This window comes from Zonotrichia leucophrys, chromosome 4 (genome assembly GCF_028769735.1).
Source record: "Zonotrichia leucophrys gambelii isolate GWCS_2022_RI chromosome 4, RI_Zleu_2.0, whole genome shotgun sequence".
In the NCBI taxonomy this organism is placed as follows: Eukaryota; Metazoa; Chordata; class Aves; order Passeriformes; family Passerellidae; genus Zonotrichia; species Zonotrichia leucophrys.
The window spans coordinates 71,146,700-71,165,443 of record NC_088173.1 but is presented as its reverse complement, the minus strand read 5'-3'; the positions used below and the strand labels follow the sequence as shown (position 1 = coordinate 71,165,443).

The 18,744-nt window shown below is 49.8% G+C and overlaps 1 protein-coding gene across 4 annotated transcripts in view; it reads right to left on the bottom strand.

The window, feature by feature from the left end:
• Positions 1 to 18,744, bottom strand: part of EXOC6B (exocyst complex component 6B) — a 299,395-nt gene that overhangs the window by 182,462 nt on the left and 98,189 nt on the right. For 2 of the 4 annotated variants that reach the window (XM_064712101.1, XM_064712102.1), the window contains exon 7: positions 6,382 to 6,453. The exons of the other annotated variants lie outside the window; for them this stretch is intronic. In XM_064712101.1, coding sequence (XP_064568171.1) covers positions 6,382 to 6,453 — 72 coding nt within the window. The remainder of the gene's footprint in view (positions 1 to 6,381; positions 6,454 to 18,744) is intronic. 4 annotated transcript variants of the gene reach the window in all.

Below are 18,744 nucleotides of genomic sequence, written 5' to 3'. Positions count from 1 at the left end.
AAGTCCTGGAAAACAAGTGACTGCAGCTCCTCACCCCAAAAGCTGTGGCTCATGGCCTCGGCTTTGTAGGACCTCTGGAAAGAGTTACCAAAGATAAAACAATCTTTCCATCTTCTGATTTAAAAGGGACTTCTGGGCAATGTCTGTCCTAAAACTCAATATAAATTTGCATTTCTCCCTGGAGGCTCCTCGTTCCAAAGGGTTCCCATTGGGCTTTAACAATGCCACTGCCCTTTTTTCGGGGAACAATGACAAATCCTTGTCCCCTTGATGGATGCTCGTTCCCTACAGAAGTCAACAGTAAAAATGTGAAAGGGTTGGGAGCATCCACGATGTTCCTACCAAATTCCTCAGGCTCCCCAGCCAGGCACGATTAAGGGCTCGGCACAAGGAGTGAGGATGTGCTGAAAGAGATCCCAATCTCACCAGAAAAGTCATCCCAGGTTCCTCCCAGCCCAGCAAAGCGGGGCTTTGCTCTTCTGGGGGGCTTTCAGCAGAGATTCCACCCCGGGTTTGGCAAGATCTGCCCGCTGCAAAGGGGGAAACTCCACAGGGAAACAATGAAAGGAAAAAGGGAACGGAGTTAAGGCACTTCGGAGCCTAACAAGTCACTGAGCTGTTGCTCAGGCAGACTTCAGAAAACCATTCATCTTCTGAGGGAGCCACCAGCAAGGGCTCTGGAACTGCTGCCATCCTGGTGGGAGGTCCTGTCACACTCCCAGGATTTACAGCGCCGAGGGAAGATAACGGGATCACCACGGGGAAGGATTGTCCTCCCGACAGAGCAGCACAATTCCTCCCACCCACCACTCCCAGCCCAGCCTGCCTGAAGCTGCAGGTGGCACCTCCGTCCCAAACACCCTCCAGAGGACAGGGGGAGGCTCCAGGAACAGAGGAGAAATCCCTGCAGGGGGTTCAGAGGGATGGGAGGTTCTGCAGAGTGTTCAGTGTCAATCCCAAAACTCTCCTGGAACAAAGGGGGAGACTCCAGGAACAGAGGAGAAATCCCTCCTGGATCAGACCTGCAGGGGATTCAGAGGGATGGGAGGTTCTGCAGAGGGTTTGGCGCCAATCCCAAAAAATCTCCTGGAACAAAGGAGGTTTGGGCACCAGCAGAACCAGAATGGATTGGGCTGGACCCTCACGAGTCATAATTATTATTTGTTGATAATTACAGATGCTTAATGAGCTGATTAAAGCCACAATTTCTAACCAAGGAGACCCAAACACAAGTTTCTGGTCTCCTTTGGAATAGGTTGTGTCCTCCTGAGGACTGAGCCCAAGATTCCCACTTTGCCATCCCTGTCCCTCAGGAAAAATGAATCCTGGTTAAAATCCAGCAGGAACTTCCCACCCTTAACTGCCCATCCCAAATACCCACGGAAAACAGACTTTTCCAAAGGTTTTCACACCTGTCCCACACCAGAACTGCCCTGGAGCAGCTGAAAAGCCAAATAATTCCATGGATTTATCCCACCCGCAGCTGGGATGGGTCACTGGGAGCAGAACAAGCTCTGCCTGCAGCGATTTCCCTTTCTGCCCTCACCCTTTGGAAGCACAGCAGCGATTCCCAAGGTGAGGATGTCACTGAGACTCCAGTGCTGGCCACCAGCTCCAGGAATTCCTTGGCTTGGGCAGCTCTGCCTGGCCAGGCCAGCCCCCAGGAGAGCTGGAATGGCTCTGTTGGCAGAGGGAATGACCTGGACAACGTGGGACACAGGGTGGGACACAGCTCTGCCCCCACAGCAGCGGCTGCTCCTGGCCAAGGGCTCTGGGAAGGGACAGGCAGGACAAAATTCCCAACTCCACCAGCTCAGCTCTGCCTCTGACAGAGACCCAGCAAGGAAATTCTCCCAGTCAACATCTACAGGGAATCATGGAATGGTTGGGGTGGGAAGAGACCTTAAATCCCATCCCATCCATGGCAGGGACACCTCCCACTGTCCCAGGTGAATCCAAGCCCCAGTGTCCAACCCGGCTTTGGGCACTGCCAGGGATCCAGGGGCAGCCCCAGCAAATCTGGGAATTCCAGCCCAGCCCCTGCCCACCCTCCCAGCCAGGAATCCTTCCCAAGATCCCATCTAAACCTATTTTTTTCCACTTTGAAGCCCAAACCTGGACATCTCACCTTCCATCCCACCTGCTCAGGGTTACATCAGTCAGACTCATTCCCTGGCTCATCCCAAGCTGAGCAGACACTGCAATGATCCATGGAAAACATGAAAGCAGAACAAAAATGGATAAATGGATAAACTCCACGTTTTCTCCTCTCACCCAGCTTTTCTTTGCACCAGGAGCGGGTTCTCCATCACCACCATTTGTTCCAGCACCTGCTTCTTTCCCTAAAGGATGATTTTCCTTGGACACTTGGCTGCACTTCAGGAATATCCCGAAATATTCCTCAACCTCCAGCTCAAAATAAAAAAACTTTAACCCTAAATATTTAACCAAGGCACCTTTACTTGCTTCGTACAAACCAAAAATTACAGCTTTTGAGGTTTTGTTCTTAGTTGTGGGTTGGGTTTTTAGGACAGCAAATAAAGATCACACTTTCTGCTAAGGTAAGAATAAAACAATGAAATTCCCAATAAAATCAAAAAATGACAACCCCAAGGAGCAATAGGGATGGAAACTCTGCCCAGAAAAAAAGGAATTTCTGCGGCTCCCTCTTTGAAGAGTTTTTCACATCCCTCTCCATAGGATCAGAGCACTCAATTTATATAAAACAAATGTACAAACAGGCTGGGAGAGGCTTTGGGAAGCGTTGGGAGCAGAAAGGAGGAGTTCCCACGATAAGGCAAATGGGAGAAGCCATCGGACACGGCGACAGAGGGATTCTGACACCCCATGTGCAGTAGGTTTTAATTATATTGTAATAAGCAGCTATATACGTGCATTTTTCATGATTTACTAGATGGCTTCTTTAAATTGTAAGCCAAGCTGTGTTTTTTGGTTTTGTTTTTTTTTTTTTTTAAGAAAAAAACCCCAGTTTTTTAAAAAAATAATTAAAAATAGAAACGGTGCTGCAGAGAACATTTGGAAAATTTTTCAGAGTCGATTGTTTATTGGGACTCCAACTGATTTTAATGAAAAATATGGTTATAATTTGAAAAAAAGCAGCACTTTTATGTTTTGCATAAGGAAAAGGCCCTACAATGCAACCTCCAGGGCACTTCTGGAATCAAAAAAAAAAAACCCTAAATCTCAAATGGTCGCCAGGGCTCGCCAGCCAAACCCCCCCTGGAAACCCCAAAGATGTGGGTTCCAAAGTATTCCAAGCATCCACAACAAGTGAAACTGGATGTAGGGAAGCAATGTTCCCAACATTTCCTTCTGTTTCTGGTGAAACTGGAACCAGATGACCCCGAGCAGAGCATTGTGTGAAGGGGTCATTAAGCAGCTGCAGATGCGGCGGCGGCGGCGCTGATGGGATCCATCCCGCTGTGGGGAAAGGTCATCCCGGGGGTAACTGGGATCATCCTGCCCCTGGAGCGTCCCAGAACAGCCCTGAGGGCTGGGAGAGCTCAGCCTGGAGGTGTTGGGAGCACAGGCCCAGGAACAGGGGCAGGATGGTGGAGGAGACGTTGGGGTCCATATCCAATTCCAGGTGTCTCTCCTGGGGGTGTGTTGGTGTTCCCAGATTTTACAGAGATGGGGTGAGAGAGAGGTGCTTTAAAAGATTTTGTTCCATTATCAGCCTCGATGAAGAGTGAGACATAAGAGACGAAAAACTCAACACCACTCTATCAGAAGCCAGCCGATTTCCTGGTTACAACACCTTATAAATGTGTTTTAGGTTATCAGCTTTCGTCACACAATGCTGCTAACACTCCTAACACCAATCACTGATATTTTTACCCCACGTGGTCCTGCTACAATGCATCTTTCACAGTCCTAATTCTCTTAAATATCTAATCTTTTTGCATGGCCACATTTTGAAACTGGTAAAACTTATTTCCAGTTCAACCTCTCTCTCAACAACGTCATCTCTATTCCACGGCCATCCTAAATCAACACACCTCATGTGTGCTGCACACAGATGTGCAAATCTGTGTGAGCTTTCTGTCAGGTTGTGAGAATCCTTTACAAATCCATTTCTCTCGTGAGTGGTTCTCCCATCTTCCCTGCTCATTCCACCCCAACAGCCATCCCAGTGTGGCTCCCTGGCTCTCTGAGGCCACAGCAGAGGTCCCCAGGTCATCCTGGTGGGACTTGGCCCAGCCTCAAGTGGTGCTGCCCTCACCTTGTCCCCATCTTTCACAGTACTAATTCTCTAAAATATCCAATCTTTTTGCAAGGCCACATTTTGGAACTGGTTAAAACTTATTTCCAGTTCAACCTCTCTCTCAACAACGTCATCTCTATTCCACGGCCATCCTAAACCAACACACCTCATGTGCGTTGCACACTGATGTACAAATCTGTGTGAGCTTTCTGTCAGGTTTTGATAATTCTACAAATCCATTTCTCCTGTGGGTGGTTCTCCCATCTTCCCTGCTCATTCCACCCCAACAGCCATCCCAGTTTGGCTCTCTGAGGCCACAGCAGAGGTCCCCAGGTCACCCTGGTGGGACCTGGCCCAGCCTTGAGTGGTGTTGCCCTCACCTTCCACAGGAACTTGGGCTTTCCTCCCCTTTTCCAGATCATTCACAGGAAACCAGGACACCTGTGAAGATTCCTCCATGGAAAGGGTGCTCAGGCCTTGGGAGTGCCCAGGGAGGTTTGGAATCCCAATCCCTGGAGGTGCCCAAGGAATTCCTGGATGTGGCACTCAGTGCCAAGGTGGAGATTGATCCCAGGTTTGCCTGGATGATCTGGAGAGCTTTTCCAACCTCAGTGATCCCAGGATTCTGTGATCATGTCAAGATGGGATATTAAAGGGAAATTCTTCCCTCTGGCACAGATTCCCAGATTTGCTGTGGAGGCTCCCAGATCCCAAAGCCAGGTTGGACACTGGGGCTTGGATCCACCTGGGATGGTGGAAGGTGTCCCTGCCCATGGAACCAGATGATCTTTAAGGTCCCTTTGCACCAGACCATCCCATAATTATCTCATCAAACAAACCACCCCAAGTTCAGCAGGAGCTGAGGTTGTCCAGACATCAAAGGGTTGGAGACTTCACCCCTTCATTCCAGAACCACCATCCCCTAAATGCCACAAACCCCAAAATCAGCATCCCCTAAAGTGCCAACTTGGAAAAATTCAGTTTTACAACCAGCAGCCACTTTTTTCTCCACATTTCTTTCCTGACAGCCGAAACTCAAATAACCATGACTTGATCACAACTGTGCAAAAATATATAAATACATAAAAATTAGGAATGAACCAGCACCACCAATAGTCCACACAAACACAGCATCTTAAAGAGGACCAGTTCCATCAAGCTGAAAATAATTAGGAGGCAAATCAGTGGGGAGAAAGAACGTAATCAGAAAAATATGAAGCCTAATTGAAAATTGTTTAAGAACATTTTAACGAGATGCTCCAGAAGCCACAATCCCACAACTGAGCGGGGCGGCCACGCTGGTTAAAAGGCAAACCTGGCGCAGATGGGAGTTAAAGAGGCCATAAAAAAACAGGGAAAAAAGAAAAAGGGGACATGACAAATGGAATGAAGGGAAAAGCTCGGGCTGACAAAGGGAAATCTGGCGTTAGGATGTGCAGGGGCTGGTATGGGAAGCAAGAGATGCACGGAGAAATAACGGGCTGGTTAAGTTTATCCTTGGTTTCTTTTTTTGGGAACACTCGAACAATCCAATGGATTCTTCCTCTAAAAGGGCAATTTTTGGGTGCGTTCAAGGCCAGATTGGATGGAGCACTATGGGACAGCAGAGGTGTCCCCTCCCAAGGCAAGGGGTAGAATGAGATGGGATTTATGGTCCTCTCCAGCCCAAACCACTCAGGGATTCTATAATTTCTTTTTCCCCTGAAGAACTGGAAAAAAAAAATCTCAAATTTTGTGAACAGCTGAGAGAGATGATGGAATCACAGCCACGGAGATCACAGATCCCTTTGGATTGCAATCCAGGGACAGGTAAAACACATTTTGGATGAGCAGATTGTCCAGGTCAGCGGTACAACCACAGAAATGTTGGTGTGACTCCACCTGAAAGACTGGACTCGGTTCTGACATCCAAATTCCAGAACTTTGCTGGAAAACCTCTCATTCCAAACCCCAGCAGCTGCCCAGACAGGAAAACTGGGAGTTTTTCCATTGGGACGCTGATTTGTAAGCACAGCAAAGGTTAGTGAAGTGTAAGTCCTCAGATTTGCAGTTTAGTGCCACAAAATCAACCCCATGAGGCCAAAGAAAGCCAAAAAATGGGGAATTAGGTCCAGGTTATTCTCCAGGAGAGGGAATTAGTGACCAGTGCAAAGTACCTGAACATTTGGAGAGAGCAGGAGACTGAAGAATATCCTGGCAATTATTTTCCACTGATTGAATCTGCAATCCTTTAGGGAATGAAGGGAATAAACATTAATAAAAGAGCGAACAGCAACAAAGCAGAAAGAGAGAGAGCAGACAGGCAAGGAAAATTCCTGAAAAGGGGAAGAAACAAAGAGGGCAGAAAGCTGACAAAAACATGGGATTGAGGAATTTGTACAACTGAAGGCAGTGAGAAAAGGGAAATTAAACCAGAACTGCTACACCTGGCAGGACTTCCCAGATTTGCTGTGGCTGCCCCTGGATCCCTGGCAATGTCCAAGGCCAGGCTGGATCCACCTGGGACAGTGGGAAGTGTCCCTGCCCATGGATGGGGTGGGATTTAAGGTCCCTTCCATCCCAACCCATTCCATGAGTCCATAAAATGCCAGGGTTTCAAGGGCTGGAGATGAAACAATCATAATTGTTACACCCTGAGCTGTTTCTGCACCTGGAACAAACCCAGAGCACAGAACTGACACTGGCCCTGGCTGAGATTTTACGAACATTCAAATCTTCTCATTTGAAGTGAATTCTACTGTAAAAAATCTTGTGCTTTTCAAGCTGCCCAAACACCTCGGTCTGGAGTGAGAACAGACAGAGAACCCTTAACCCTGGAAATGGTTTGGTGAGGAAAAAATGTAAATATACAGAAGAACAAAGAGAGAAAATTCAGAGAGGGGCACCGAGGCCACGTCTCAACCTTCACAGCCCCAAATGATACCAGCAGTGGGATCATTCCCAAAATAAACCCATGCCCGAGACAACCAACAAACCCTTTCTGACTCAGCCAAGCCCTGGTGTCCAAGGCCACCCTCTCCCTCAGGGTCAGGCTCTCCGTGAGTCAGAGCTTGATTCCTTTTCCCGTAAGGCATCAAGTTCAGCACTCCAAGAATTTCCCAGTTCCATTGAAATCCATAAACACGTTCATCCCATCCAGGAGAACATTGAACTTGGCGGCACCGAGCGCCGCAGCCGTGGCCACGAGTCAAGAAAAATCCTCTCTGGAAGAGTCAGAAACATCTCCCAGGAGTGAAATGAAGGAGCTCTGGAAAATGGGCATCTCCCCTGAACGCAGCCACCCTTGGTCATGAACAAAACATCCACAAAAAGCCGGGAATTATTCCCTATTTACATTAACGGGCTGTTAACAACGCCCGGCTCCAGCGGGAGCTGCTGGACAGCTTGGCACAGGGAGGCACCCCTGGATTAACAGCTCACCCAGGGCCACACAGGGAGCGTTATCAGAGCCCAAATCACAGCTCCCAAACCCTTGGCTGCCCCAGCTGGAGCTCAGCTTCCCTTCCCTTGCAGCTCCTCTCGGCTTTTGAAATTTGGTCTTCGCCACAAGAAGAAAAACAAGTTTGAACCCACTGTTCCTACGTGAGGTTTCAGGGAGCTCAGGTAGTCCTGGATCCCAAACAATGCACAGGAGGAGCTGGCCACTGGTGACTGCCCACCTCGAGGTCAGGGGTTGTGGTTGGAACTTGGAGTTTTAGAGAAAATGACTCATTGGGATTGCAGAGGTTCTCCAGGGATGATGCAATGGCCACCACAAGCCTGGATGGATCATCCCTGGAGGTCTTTGCTCCACTCCCAAACCCTGACCCAGCTCTGACCTTTAACTCCTCAGCCCTGGGCTGCTTATTTTAAACAGTGGCTGCAATCAGTGCTCTCTAAACACAAACCAAAACCCCCTTCTCTTTGATAAATCAAACAAATCCCTCAAGCCCCACAAATCCTGTTTCCAACACCAATAAAGATTCCAGTTGTCCCATCTTTGTCCAGCTCCAGTGAGGTGAGGACAACACCAGCACAAATCCCAGTGCCCAGAGGTGAATGTTGGTGAGGAAAAAATGTAAATACACAGAGAATATAAAAAATGTAAATATTCTGTGGCCTGAAGTGAAGCAGGTGGAGTCAAACCAACACCTGCCACGAGAACATTCCAGAGGGATTGCTCAGGACGTGGCTCCCCTGGAATCTTTTTCCTGAACTGTTCAATTCCTCACCCTGAAACGCGCAGCAGTTCAGGAGGAAAGGGCAAAAGACCAAGTAAAAATTTTATTTTAAAGATGCTACTTCCAGCAAAGGTGAGAGAGGAAAGCAGCTCCCTCTGTTCCCATGTGGATTTTGGCCATCAGAAAATCCTAAATCCATTGGAACTGATTTCACATCAAATTTATTTAACTTATTGAACTCCATCCTACCCAGACACTCTGTGTACCCTGAGGTGTTTCCAAGGGATCCCAGATTTGCTGTGGCTGCCCCTGGATCCCTGGAAGTGCCCAAGACCAGGTTGGACACTGGGGCTTGGATCCACCTGGGACAGTGGGAGCTGTCCCTGCCCATGGCATGAGATGATCCTTAAAGTCACTTCTAACCCAAACCTCTCTGTGATCCCCTGGATTGTGCAAATCCCAGGAAGTCTGCAGCTGACAGACTGTGCCACACCCAAACCAGGGATATTCCATGTTCCTGACAGTCCAAAGACATCAAACGGCTTTTTTTGGGATCAGGTACTTTGCAGCTGTCTCAGGGTCAACATCAACCCCTCAGTGCCTCATGTTTGTTATAAATCCTGGTTTCCTACAGGAAAAACCCAACATCCAGGAGGTCCCAAGGGCCTCTGATCCACATCCATGCCAGGCAGCTCCTGGGCACAGGGAGCACTGGGATTTCCATGCAGGAGATCCCTGATCCTGCCCCTGCCCTCCTTGGGAATGGTCAGGAATGAGCTCCCCTTCCCAGACTGCAGCTCCAGCAGCCAAAGGGGAAGCACAGCCCTGCTGAAGGAATAATTTCCTGGTAATTACTCTCATTCCCTGCTCCCGGGGCTGCAGCATCACAGCCAATAAATAAAACCTTTGGGAACGGCACTGAAATCCTACAGAAAGCACTGAAATCCTACAGAAAGCACAGGACTGAGGAGTGGCTTCACCTCTGCAAGGGCTTCCTTCACCTTTCCAATAACCCCACTGAGGCCCAAACCTTTGAAACCTGCACAGGTTGGGATGGGAACAGAGCAGGGCCCTCCCTGTAACCCCAGCAGAGGGTCCAACCCAGGGGACACCTGAGCCACCACAGGTCACCAGGAGATGGGAGCCGATTCCCTAAAAGCAATAAATTTCCATTTATTCTGATTTTTAGGATCTCAGGGAGACCACCTGAGATAGAATTTCACCAATGACATCGTCACCAACTTTGATATCAGATGTAGAATAAATTCCTGAACACAGTGTGAGCAACCTTCGCCTTCTTCAGTCCTTCTTCTTCTTCAGAGGTTTTGGTGTTTCCAGCCCCCATTTATGTCCCAGCCTCACCTCATCCCAGTTCCCAGCAAATATCCAAGTGGTAGATTAGAAAAACACAAATAAACATTTGTGCTTTGAGCATCAACATTTCCAAATGACCAGAGCCTTCACTAAGTCCATGGGTCACTTCCCATGAGCTCCATGCCCAACTCCTCATTGGGTGCACATGAAAAACCCCTCATCAAGAGCAGGAAATCCCCAAATTAATCCATGAACTGCAGAGCACAGAGGATGAGGAGTGTTAGGACAGCACCTCGGATTGTTTGCAGCTGGTCAGTGCAGGTGTTGGTGGCACAAAGCCCCAGTGACCAAAGGGTCACCTCAAAGGCTGGACTTGGTGTGGAATGGTGCCATGGTGTGGGTGACACGGTGGTGTGAGGTCATAGGCTGGACTCAACCATCTCAGAGGTCTTCTACATGATTCCATGTGATCCTGGAGGTCTTTTCCAACCTTCATGACCCTACGAGAAGCAGTGCTGGAAGGCAGCACTGAGGTGACCCACACCAGGTTTTACCAAATCCCAAAAGTCCACATTAATTCCTGCCTGGTTTAGTTTTTTCCATCTGCTGCCAAACAGAGCCCAGAGATTTCTATTTGCATCCTGGTATTTGGCAAGGGCAAGGAATATTTCCTAGTGGGAATATTAAAGAAAATAAAAAAAATAAACCTTCCATTCACACTGAAACATCTCCTGGACATCCCTGTGGGCCCAATTCCCAGAACACCAAAATCCAAGTGGGAAAAATAGACTGATTACCTGCCAGGAACCTCAGGAGGGGCAAGCCAAGCCCTAATAGCAGCCTGTGTTCCCATCTGGCCTCCACACAGCAACTGGAAAATGTCCCTGTTCGGAGCTGGACCGGTTCGTCAGGGTAATTGCCTCGGAATTAATTAAATGTTCCTCTCTGCAGCTGCACAGAACGTTCACGTGGATCATTCCCTGACTGCACTGATGATTCCCTGGAATGGACGGGACCATCAGACCCAGTGCCATCAGAGTTGGATTCCATCATCCTTGTGGGTCCCATCCAACACTCTGTCTGTGACGAATTTGCATCTAAATATTCGTATTTTAGGCTAAAATCCTGAATATTCATTTCAGAATTGTGAAGGCCAAGTCACAGCATCAGTCTTTAACCCCTCAAAAGTATTAAAACATCAGAGGGGAAGAATGGCTTCCCACTGTCAGAGGGCAGGGAGAGATGGGATCTTGGCAAGGAATTGCTGGCTGGGAGGGTGGGCAGGGACTGGGCTGGAATTCCCAGATTTGCTGTGGCTGCCCCTGGATCCCTTGGAGAGTCCAAGGCCAGGTTGGACACTGGGACTTGGATCCACCTGGGACAGTGGGAGGTGTCCCTGCCATGGATGGGATGAGATAGGGTGGGATGGGATGGGATTTAAGGTCCCTTCCAACCCAAACCATGCTGGGATCCTGGGAGATGGAGCTGTGCTTGGCTGAGGAGCTGCTCTGCGTGGAGATTTGGGGATCTTCCAGAGGTGGAAATGTGTCCTCCTGAAGCCACTCCCCATGACCTGACTGCCCTGATGATTCCCTGGAATGGACGGGACCATCAGACCCAGTTTCATCAGAGTTGGATTCCATCATCCTTGTGGGTCCCATCCAACACTCTGTAACGAATTTGCATCTAAATACTCATATTTTAGGCAAAAATCCTGAATATTCATTTCAGAATTGTGAAGGCCAAGTCACAGCACCAGTCTTTAACCCCTCAAAATAATTAAAACATCAGAGGGGAAGAATGGCTTCCCACTGTCAGAGGGCAGGGAGAGATGGGATCTTGGCAAGGAATTCCTGGCTGGGAGGGTGGGCAGGGGCTGGAATGGAATTCCCAGAGCAGCTGTGGCTGCCCCTGGATCCCTGGAATGTCCAAGGCTAGGATGGACACTGGGGCTTGGAGCAGCCTGGGACAGTCAGAGGTGTCCCTGCCCATGGATGGGATTGGGAATGGGATGGGATTTAAGGTCCCTTCCAACCCAAACCATGTTGGGATTCTGTGCTGTGCTGAGGAGCTGCTGTGCGTGGAGATTTGGGGATCATCCAGAGGTGGAAATGTGTCCTCCTGAAGCCACTCCCCATGACCTCGTTCTCCTCTGGAATTCCTTCAGCCTTCACAGCTCCTCCACGTCTCAGCTGCGACTCTGAGCAGGGCAGTAAAAAACTGAATGTTTTGCTCAAAAATTGAAACATTTTGCCGAGCCTAATTAAAGCAACTCCTGATGATGATTATGTAAAACGCTGTCCCAAGGCCTTCAAACGAGTTCCTCAGCGCCGGCTGCGCTCGAGCTGCGTGCCTAATCACCCCTGGAAGGAGCAGGAGCTGCGGGTGTTGAAAGGGATCAGCTCCGGCTTGGCCGCGGCACCCGGCGGCCGCGAGTGTTGGAACTCACGGGGAACACGAGCACGGCTTTGATCCCAACACAGCCCAAACTTCCCCAGCTCGGGATCAACGAGGGCGCTGAGCACACAACAGGCTAAGAAAGGAGGTTTGGAGAGACTTCAGAGCCTGTGACAGCAGAGTCGCAGCTGTCATCTCGTGGAAGCCTGGCTCTGTGGAATTCCCGGCGCAGAAATGGGATCCAGGTCAGCACAACCCCTTCCCTCTCATCCCCAGAACCTCTCTGGGTCCTTCAGCTTCTTCCAAACTGGGTCACTTGTGGTAAGAAGCTGAAGAACAGGCTGAAATGCAGCCAAGGGAGGGTGGAAAGGATTTGGGGCCAATGGAAGATCTTGGCATGCTCCTCATTTTCTGTCAGAAGGACCTCAAGAAGATGGAGCTCCGTGGAAATCCCAGCACAAAAATGGGATCCAGGTCAGCACAACCCCTTCCCTCTCATCCCCAGAACCTCTCTGGGTCCTTCAGCTTCTTCCAAACTGGGTCACTTGTGGAGGGCAGCAGAAGAACAGGCTGAGATGTGTCCAAGGGAGGGTGGAAAGGATTGGGGACTGATGGAAGATCTTGGCACGCTCTTTGTTTTCTCTCAGGACAACGTGGAGATGGAGCTCCATGGAATTCACAGCACAGAAATGGGATCCAGGTCAGCACAATCCAATCCCCCTCATTTCAAGAACCTTCTTGAGTCCTTCAGATTGTTCCAAACTGGGTCACTCATGGAAGGCAGCAGAATAGGCTGAGATGCAGCCAAGGATATGTGGAAAGGATTTGGGGCCAATGGAAATCTTGGCACGCTTCTCGTTTTCTCTCAGGACAACGTGGAGATGGAATTCCCAGCACAGAAATGGGATCCAAGTCAGCACAACCCCTTCCCTCTCATCCCCAGAACATCTCTGGGTCCTTCAGCTTGATCCAAACTGGGTCACTCATGGTAAGAAGTTGAAGAACAGGCTGAGATGCAGCCAAGGGAGGGTGGAAAGGATTTGGGGCCAATGGAAGATCTTGGCATGCTCCTCATTTTCTGTCAGAAGGACCGCAAGAAGATGGAGCTCCACGGAAATCCCAGTACAAAAATGGGATCCAGGTCAGCACAATCCCATCCCTCTCATCCCCAGAACCTCTCTGGGTCCTTCAGTTACTTCCAAACTGGGTCACTTGAGGAGGGCAGCAGAAGAACAGGCTGAGATGTGTCCAAGGGAGGGTGGAAAGGATTGGGGACTGATGGAAGATCTTGGCACGCTCTTTGTTTTCTCTCAGGACAACATGGAGATGGAGCTCCATGGAATTCACAGCACAGAAATGGGATCCAGGTCAGCACAATCCAATCCCCCTCATTTCAAGAACCTTCTTGAGTCCTTCAGATTGTTCCAAACTGGGTCACTCATGGAAGGCAGCAGAATAGGCTGAGATGCAGCCAAGGATATGTGGAAAGGATTTGGGGCCAATGGAAATCTTGACACGCTTCTCGTTTTCTCTCAGGACAACGTGGAGATGGAATTCCCAGCACAGAAATGGGGTCCAAGTCAGCACAACCCCTTCCCTCTCATCCCCAGAACCTCTCTGGGTCCTTCAGCTTGTTCCAAACTGGGTCACTCATGGTAAGAAGCTGAAGAACAGGCTGAGATGCAGCCAAGGGAGGGTGGAAAGGATTTGGGGCCAATGGAAGATCTTGGCACACTCCTCATTTTCTGTCAGAAGGACCGCAAGAAGATGGAGCTCCACGGAAATCCCAGTACAAAAATGGGATCCAGGTCAGCACAATCCCATCCCTCTCATCCCCAGAACCTCTCTGGGTCCTTCAGTTACTTCCAAACTGGGTCACTTGAGGAGGGCAGCAGAAGAACAGGCTGAGATGCAGCCAAGGGAGTGTGGAAAGGATCTGGGGCTGATGAAAGATTGAAAGATCTTGGCACGCTCCTCACTTTCTCTCCAGAGGACAACGTGGAGATGGAGCTGCACAACTCACAGGGTAACAAACGTCACTTGAGGTGTCCTGGAATTCTTTTAAGCCGGGCTTGGGACATGGTCCAAACCTGTTAGAAGCCGCTGAAAAACCAAGTGGGAGCTGCAGCAGTGGTGGATTTGGTTCATGGATAAAAGTGGGAATGCAAATGGGATAATCCTAATTATAATTCCTCATGATCTTTAGTTCAGGTAGGGTGGCTTTTTGAGGAATTATGACTCTCCCAACCACTAGGAATCTACAGGAACTTCAGTGATGTCAGGAGTCCCTGCACACTCAGATCCCTTGATCAGCTCTTGATGTTATATTTAATATTAATTCATGCTGGTTTAACTGGACTGAGTGGGATTAGCAGCAGAACATCAGGAAAATGAGGGGTGGCTGGAGAAGCACCTGAGGCTGGGCCAGGACATGTGAAGGAGGCCAAGAACCTGGAACTGGAGGTGGAGGAGAAGCAGGAGGAGGAGAAGCACTGGCCGAGCATGTGCTCATGGCAGTCAGAGAATCCCACAATGGTTTGGGTGGAAAGGACCTCAAATCCCATCCAGTACCACACCTGCCATGGGCAGGACACTTCCCATTGCCCCAGGGAGCTCCAAGCCCCATCCAACCCAGCTCTGAGCCATTTTAAACTCTCAGTTCATAACTGAATGGATCAATTATTGATCCCCCTTCCCTGAAGATGAACAAGAGATCAAACAGGAGCTGCTGAGATGGGGAAACCAAGCTGCTCTCCATATGCCCAAGAAAGGGCCCTCTATAAATAGCAGAGTGGGAAGCGAAGGCTCCTTTAGGAACATCGCTGATACAAAGTTGGGTTTGTTCCCAACTTCAGAAGCGAGAAGCAGGAGGAGGAATGAAAGCTGATTGCAATCTGATGGATGCAGCTCTCTTATCTCTGCGTCCCCAGAGCGGCTTCACGTGAGAGCAGCTCTGGAAAACACGAACTGAGCTCCCACCCCGGCAGCTCCCCAGGCTCAGGGACCTCCTCTGGCCCAGCTCTGCTGGAATTCAACAGCTGAGCTGCAAACCAGGATGGAATTCCAGGAGATTCCAGCCCTCTGCTCCACCCTGTGCTTCCTGCTGTGTCCTGCTCCATCCCAGAACTTTTCCCACATCCAAACAGCTCCAGGCTTTCCCAAAGTGACTCCCCAAGGAGGTCTGGAGGTAAAGGATCTGCAAAGCTCTCCTGGACTCTTCAGGAAGGAAGTCTGGTGGGAGCTGGAATGGCTCCCCAGGGAATGGGCACAATCCTGAGGCAGTCAGAGCTCCAGGAGAGTTTAGACAACGCTCCCAGGGACAGGGTGGGGTTTTGGGGTCAGGATCAGGAGCTGGACTGATGACCCTGTTCATGGATTCTCCTCATGGCAAGGGTTGGAATGAGATGATCTTTGAGGCTCCTCCCACCCCGAATCATTCCATAATTCCATGATCCTTGCGGGTCCAACTCAGGACATCCTGCCCAAGCTTCCCACTGCTGCACATGGAAAACATTTTAGGGAGAGAGCTCCTGGGTCAGGGGAATTCCTCAGTGGAGGAGCTCCCCTACGGCACCTGCGTGAGCAAAGCAGAGCTGAGATTCACAGAATCCTCAGGCCGGAAAGGACCCCTAAAATCAGCAACTCCAGCATATTCCAGAGATTCTCCATCTCCCAGGATGGGGACTCATCCTGGATAAGGAGCAGGAGATGTTTCCATCACCCCAAACTCCACATTCTGGAGCGATGGGAATCACAGCGGGAGCAGTGTCCAAGTGACCTGGGATGAACTGACAGCTGGGAAAGAGGGAAAAACAGGGAGAACACAAACCCCACAAACCTCTGGGCTAAAAAAGGCAGCCAGGAAATTCACAGAGAGCCAAAAACCTGCAGAACACCTCGGTTCCCTTTCCCTGCACAGCCAGAGCAGGGGGACACTGGGAAGGGCAGGAAATCCCTGGAATTTGGGGCTGGAGGGATGAATTCCCCATCTCAGCCCATGCCTTTCCACAGAACAAATATGGAGAGGCAGGGAATTGTTTTTCCAAGGCAGCTGCAGCCTGGAAGAGGCTCCGTGTGTGGCTCCATAAACACCCAGGGATGCTCCTTGAAGTGAGATCCTGCAGGGAATTCTGCTCCCAAGGCACACGGAATGAGGAGACTCCCCGCGGCTCCAGCTGCTCCTCTGGGATGGATCCCGTGAGCCGCCCTCGAGCCTGGATTTGATCTCTTTTCCCTGCAGAATGTTTTCCTTCAGCACCCCAGGTCAAAGGCAGAGGCAGCACCGAGCCCTGACACTGCTCCAAAACCTCTGTGTGGGAACAGAGCTGTTCCCAGGACGATGGAATTCCCTGGATGAGCCCCTTGGAAAGGCAGGAATGGTGACCCTGGATCCTGTTAGGGCTCCTGTCAGCAATGCCACCCCTGCTCCCAATCCACAGGCTGAACTTTCCCTGCAGACACTGTGAATCCCAGCAGGAATTCCCTGCAGACATGGGGCTGGTGAATCCCAGCAGGAATTCCCTGCAGACATGGGGCTGGTGAATCCCAGCAGGAATTCCCTGCAGACACGGGGCTGGTGAATCCCAGTGGGAATTCCAGGCACCAGCAGCCCCTCCTGCTGCCAGCATCCTCAGGATCTGGATGCCCCCCATGGTGCCAGCACAATAAAATCCATCCATCCATGCCATCCACTCTGCTTCCCAAATACTCCCAAATCCCCTTCCCCTCCCAACTCCTCAGCAGCTCTGTAACATTTCAATTTGGGAAGCTCCAGGCTCCCAAATCCAGCGGCTGCTGCCGCTTCCCATCCTCTGACAGCCCCGGCTGCGTTCCTGTAAACACCTCCCCAGTGCAGCCACTCCAGGGGGGTTTTCCAAGAGAGAAAAACCCAGGAGGGAAATTGGAATCCTCCAGCCCTGGCCAAGAGCAGAGCAGGAGCTTCCCGAGGCAGCCCCGATTCCCGCCCAGGGAAGGGAGCAGGGATGGGGATGGGAGGTGGAAGGAAGGGGCTGTTTAATCTCTTCTTGATTCTCAATAATTATTTAAAGCTGCCAGGGACCTTGTTTTGAAAATCCCACTGTGTGCACTCCATATATCCCGCTCACACTGACACGAGGAATTAGAAAATTCCAGCTCCATCAAAACGGCTTTCAGGCGGATTTTGCTGCTCTGGACTTTCTCAGGCTGCAGACAATGCAATAAAAGCTCTCCCTAAAACAATATTCCCCCGTATTTTAACAACGCTGGGGAAATATTTCTTCTGTTCTGGCTGTTTGCTATGACAAAATCTCCAGCCAATGCCAAATTCCAGCTTCAGTTTCCCAGCAAGGCTCGGGAATTTGGGATGCTGGGATCAGCAAGGAGCTCGGGAGCAAACTCAGCTTTAGGCATGAGCTTGGTTTCCCCTCAAGGTGGCTGGGACACGCTGAAGGCCTTTCCTCAACAGGCCTGGTTTGCTCCATCAGGGCACGGAAAAGAACATAAAAATTGAAAATACACTTTAATAGTGACCGAGGGCTTCTCTCCGAACCGAAAATGAAAAATTAATATGGATGTGGGGTGTTTTCCTTGGTCACCACCGTGTTTTTCCAGTCCTCTGTGTGTTATTCCAGGCCATTTTATGGAGAGACATTATTTGCTCAGCTGAATTATTCCCACTTTATCCCCTCTGATTCAGACATTCATTGGATTTCTGCACAATGGCAGCTCCTTGTCAGAAATCAGAGGGGATTCATGGAGATTTCTTCTGAAAAAGTCATTTTTGCCAAGGCTGAATTGACCTGAAATTCATTTTTAATTTTAGGTTTTTTTAGTTTGTAGACTTCCAATCCCTGGAAGTGCCCAAGGCCAGGCTGGATGGGGTTTGGAGCAACCAGGAATCCCCAAATTAAGAAGTTTTAAATAAAATTATTGGGGCACTGAGAAAGTCAGCCTCATCAGAGAAAATCTGCACCAAACAGTGAGTCACACACCACGTTGCAAAGTAGGAATTCTCCCAAAAGCCACCCTGAAATCCTCATTTAAGATCAACTCCTGCTTCAAACCCCTGAGATTACACAGAATTAATTCACTGAGAGTCCAAGAGTGGAACCTGAGCACTGCAGGATTGGTGCTGCTGCTCCATCCCCACACTCCAGACACACATGGAGCAAGGAGAAGGTTCTGACACAATTTCCTTTCTCTAAAACATCTCAGAAAATGTTCTGAGTCAACGCTGGGCCTTATCAACATCACAAGCTCCCAAAGTTATTCCTGCCCAGTTATTCTCATCTCTAATTCCATCCTCACACATCACTTTTTCCCTTCACCTGCCATTTTTACACCTAAAGAGAGGAAAAAGCAGCTCAGACACCAACAGTGCTTGAACTCTGCAGACTTCTGCCCGTCCCAAACCTTCTGCCCCATTCCCTGTCAGAGTTTGCTCCCAAAAAACCTCATAATTCCCCAAGACTTGGTTTTAATCCCAAAAATCACCTGGCAGCACCAACAGAGGAGGAGCCGAGGGTAGGAACGCTTTTGAGGAGGAGCAGATTTCCAGGAGGACATTCCCAGATTTCACCATCAATTTCGGGTTGTCCTTGAGGGTCAGCTCAGATCCCAGAACTCCTGAGGTTGGAAAATCCCTCCAGGATCATTCAGTCCAAGCTG